Source organism: Mus caroli, chromosome 1, assembly GCF_900094665.2.
Source record: "Mus caroli chromosome 1, CAROLI_EIJ_v1.1, whole genome shotgun sequence".
NCBI classification, from domain to species: Eukaryota; Metazoa; Chordata; class Mammalia; order Rodentia; family Muridae; genus Mus; species Mus caroli.
The window spans coordinates 168,037,369-168,042,488 of NC_034570.1; the positions used below are offsets into that span (position 1 = coordinate 168,037,369).

General features: G+C 42.7%; 1 protein-coding gene across 1 annotated transcript in view; it reads left to right on the forward strand.

Annotated features, from left to right (window-relative positions):
• Catspere (catsper channel auxiliary subunit epsilon) overlaps positions 1–5,120 on the forward strand; it is a 16,943-nt gene that overhangs the window by 2,570 nt on the left and 9,253 nt on the right. The window contains exon 2 of the mRNA XM_029482183.1: positions 1,009–1,166. Coding sequence (XP_029338043.1) covers positions 1,009–1,166 — 158 coding nt within the window. The remainder of the gene's footprint in view (positions 1–1,008; positions 1,167–5,120) is intronic.

Genomic DNA, 5,120 nt, shown 5'->3' on the forward strand with positions numbered 1-5,120 from the left:
AATCCAGTGCCACTGACCAACCATACCACTACCCCTACTCCTGACCCGACCCTATTCACCTTTACCTTTACCCTTGCACCAACACCTACCCTTACCCCAACCACTTCACCCCAACCTACACCTACTCACACCCTTAGTCTAACCCTTCATTTATACTTAAACTTACCTCTTACATTAACCTTGCCCCTATCCCTACCAGGACTATTCAATGGCTATAGACAGACTTTGACTCCATGAAGCCTCCATGCTGTGGAAATAATCATGTGATCCGGGTCAGATGGAGCTTCAAACTCCTAGACCCAAAGAAACTTGCCAGGTTAGGGTTAGGTGTGGGTAACAGTCTTTCTAAATGGGAGAAATCCCAGCCATCTCTAGAGGAGCCCAGTAGTCTCTCTCCAGGGGCAGTCTTACCCACATAGGGTTATACCCACTTTGTACATGGGCTGGATCTCTGCCCTGCTACTATGAGTATATCCATAGCAAACTGAAACATGGGCACCATTCTCAGCTGTAATCCCTTCTGAAAACTAAACTGAGCTCCTGCACCCACATATCTTGGACTAAGTGAGGGATCCCCCAGAAGTTCCTCTCTGAACCANGGGTTGGGGCTGCTAGGGGATGTGCCAGGTATTCTCTGCTACTGCAGCTGCACAGTAGAACGATGTAGCCATCCATCTCTTAAGGATGTTTCCTAAATGAATGTATGAGGATCTGGGGCTGTTGAGAATGGTTAGCGGATAGGAGCACCGGCTGCTCTTAACAGAGGACCTGGTTTTGGCTCCCAGCATCCACAAGACAGTTCAAAAGCACCTGTTAATGTCAGTTCCTGGGGGTTCAGATGCCCTTTTCTGACCTGCACAGGTAGTGTTTTTAGGTGGTGCAGTTGAATACAGAAAAAAAAATACTCATACACATAAAATTTAAATACACAAGACTTCTCATACATCATATAAATCAGATTGTATTAAAGTCTGGAAATAACCTTCTTCTGTCTTTGCTTGTACTCAGAACTATAGGCCTTGTTTTTCTTATGCTATTGGGAAGCCAGGAGACCTAAGCCAACCATATGAGATTCTAAACTATTCTAATAAAAACCACATAAAATGGCCCATGACNTATGCTGGAATGTATGTGTATCGCTTGAAGATCTTNGATCCAAACTATAGGTAAGAATAACATTTTAAGTAAGAATAAAATGATAGTTTCCCCTTATGATTTTTTTTGCCTTTTTTGCCTTTTGGTTTAATTTGATGCCATCTAAATATCTCATTTTTGTTAATCTTGTTATTTATAAGTTTCCTTTTCATTTTGTAGCAATCAGTAAACATGCTATAAAAGCAGGACATCTCATGTCACCTAGTAATTGGATTACTCACTCAGTTTGAAATTCCATTCTGGTATTTTGTCCCCTTGACATACATATTGGCTACTTTTCCTATTGACATGGCCAAACATCTGACAAGAAAGGACATAATGGGTGAGGGATGGATTGTGTCTCAAAGTCTTGAAAGTAAAATCTACCGTGGTAGAAAAAGCTAGGGAAGAACTGCAGTCAGGAAACACAGAGCAATGGCAGTCAGGCTCAAATCTTTCCCAGTCACAGACCCCAGTCCGAGCAACTGTGTGAGCCATGTGGGTGGGTTTGATGTGGGTCTTCCTCAGTCAGGCACTTCTAGAAACAGCCTCCCAGATAGTCCCAGAAGATGTGTTTCCATGGTGACTTAAAATCAAGTCAGCCTGACAATGAAGACCAAGCATCACCCCTATCATGTGTTGGGCCCTGGGTTCCATCCTAGCTCAGCAGAGGAAATGAAAACCCATGAGCCCATGTGCATGGCCTTGGGGGAAACAGATTTGTAAAATACAGTGTGGACTGGATCAATGAGTAATGATTGTATTGGAGGATTGAGTAATAGTCTAGTAATGTGACATTATCTTTTGAGCTCTGAGTTGTTCCCTCTATTACCTGGCAAACAAACATTACCTGACTGCCACCCTCCTCCTTCAGAAGATGTGACTTTTGGTATGCTAAAAGGCTCACTGATGACTTAGGTAGTTTTGGGATACAGACTGATGAATGGAAAGACCAAAGCAAAACTAAGAGATTTATGATTTTCCTATGCCTGTAAGCCTCCAGTGTATTTATTTCCAAGGAGGCTGAAAGTTCTTAAGAAGGGCAACAGAGAGGATTTCCTTCCAAAGGAGTTCTGAGTGCTGCACATCTCCCAACCCTGACCACAGGGATGAGAATGCTTCCTCGCAAGCAAGGAGAAGCCTTAAGGAAAGGAACCTCTGCTGTTCATAGCTGATAGGCAGCTTAACTGATGCACAACAATGCATGATGTAATGTCACAGCACAAAGGGACTCTTGCCAATGTAAGGAGACAATCCGGACTATTCTGATGGAAGTACAAGCCAGTCATCCCAGCTACTCTGAGGGCCCGAGTCCACTAGATCTCATGATCCCAGGAGTTCAAGACCAGTCTGGAAGAGATTCTCAAAAATAACAAACATATAAGGAAATCAGACTTCAAGAGTGAAACAATCCCAGAGAAATGGATATGTGTAAAAGCCACAAGGGATCCAGGCCATGAGAAATGACTGATAGCCGATCAAGCAGACAAAGTAGCCTGCATCCTGGAAGGTCCTGGGGGACCAGCAATGAGATGACATGTCTAAGACAGTCCATGTAATGGGTGCTGACAGCTAATACTTGGACAATCAGTACATAGGATTCTCAACTATTAAAATGGCCATATAAATTTTTTAACATATTTTTTACTCATTGTTAGTAATTTCATACATGTTGTATTAGTCGGGGTTCTGTAGAGCCACAGAACGTATGGGTGGTCTCTATATAGTGAGCCGATATGTTGATGACTTACAGTCTGTATAGTTCAACTCCCCAACAATGGTCAGCAGCAGCAGCAGCTGTAAATGGAAGTGCAAGGATCTAGTAGTTGTTCAGTCTCACAAGGCAAGCAGGCAAAGAAGAGAGCAAATCTTCCTTCTTCCAATGTGCTTATAGAGGTCTCCAGCAGAAGGTGTGGCCCCGATTACAGGTCTGTGCCACCATGCCTGGATCTGGGACTTGCTTTGTCCCAGATTACCTTGAACTCAGAGATCTCCCTGTCTTAGTTTTCTGGGATTCATAGCCACTAAACCTCAAGATCTCAATGCCAAGATCCAGGTCAGAAACTAAAAGAAAATAAAAAAAAAAAAAAAAAAAAAGAAGAAGAAGAAGAAGAAGCCATAAGTTGCCTAATAAAAAGCCCAGTGCTAGGATTTGAAAACCTCTCCTTCAGTTGTAAGATCAGGGACAATCTAGAGACCCCAAATGAATACAACCTATTGTCATTGATTTTCTTTACCCAGAAGAACTGGATAGTTAGACTCTAAAGCTGAAGACCCCACACACTTTGGCCACAGGACACAGAGAAATCAAATTGGTATTGACCAGGAAGCTTCCTCCCTATTGAGTGAGTTTTATATTACTGGAAGGTGCTATACAGGCTGCTTGTGGCAATGTCAGCAGCACTCTAAACCATTGTGAGCCTAACAAGCTATGCCCACAGGGGTACAATGGTGGCATGGGTGCTATGGGGGTTAGCTAATAAAATTATGATCGCCTGTTCTTACATGTCCACAACCCTGGATAAGCCTGGAAATAGGAAATAGAAGAAAAAGTTTAGTGATATAAAAGGGTGTAACAGACAGACAGACTAGCAGACAGAGATTAGATGAGACAAGCTATGACAGTGAGTGGGAAAATGATGGGGTTTTTATCTAAGTTTAGCTCTAACTCTGGAGGGAAAAGAAAAGGACAGCAACCCTCATGAGGTGAGCTGAGTGTTCACCGGAGATAGGACTGTAGTAAAAGCTTAGTCTGACATAGTCCCCATCTGATTATGCCGCCCAAATGCTCAGCAGAAACAAATAAATAACTGGACTGGAAGAATTTATTTTAAAAGTAAATACACACACACACACACACACACACACAATCTGGAAGGAAACATTCTAGCAAATAAACCAGACAGGAAAAGAAGAAGCCATAGACAAGGACCACGGACCAATGGAAATAACTACCTATCAAACCAACCTCTGAAGCTCCCACCCCCCACCCCCAGTATTATGCATGTTACATAGAAGATACAAAATACATATGCTTGTATCTAGGTCAGTGTTCTATTGCTCTGAAGTGAGGCCACAGCACCTCTTAGAAAGAAAAGCATTTACTTGTGACTTGCTTTCACTTTCTGAGATTCAGTTCATTATCATCATGATGGGAAACATGGCTGCACAAGTGCAGACACAGTGCTAGAGAAATTGCTGAGAGTTGTCTATCCAGATAACAGGCAGCAGGAAGAGAGGCCCAGGCTTGGACTTCTGAAACCTCAAAGCCCACCTGCTATTGACACACTTCCTCCAAAAAGGCCACACCTCCTAATCCTTTCAAATAGTGCTACTCCCTGGTGACCAAGCATTGGGCCCATGGGGGCCATTCTTATTCGGCTTGAATTTTTTTTGTTTTTTTGATTTTTTTTTTAAAGAAAAGGCTTTAAAGGGAGATGCAAGGAACCCAGCTGTCTGCCAAAAGAAAGCCTGTCTATGTATTTAATAGAATTTAATCAAGCCTCAGAAAGTGCCAAATTAATATTATCTTCAGGAACATGAAGAGAACCAATGAGCACCATGCTATGTGACAAAGCCACACTGAGAAACATAAGTGGCTCATGTTTTCTCTTACAGATACAATCTAGACTGTAGCAAAAGTCATAAACCTAGGAGTGGGGCTGTTTGGAGAGAGAAAGGATGTCAGTGGGGAGCAGAGAGGAGGGACAGAGGGTGACTGTGATGGACCATCATCGTAATCATGGAAGAAAATGGTCATGCAAAAACATCTAATGTTGCACAACGACTACAAGCTAATAAAGTAGTCAAAATAAAGACCATCAAGAGAGTGAATGAGGCTGGAGAGAAAGTGAGAGTGGAAATAACTAATAATTGCAGTCCATGCTGTCATCATGTCCTTGCCCCAAACCGCCTGTGATGGTTTGTATATCCTTGGACCAGGGAGTGGCACCATCTGAAGGTGTGGCCTTGTTGGAATAGGTGTG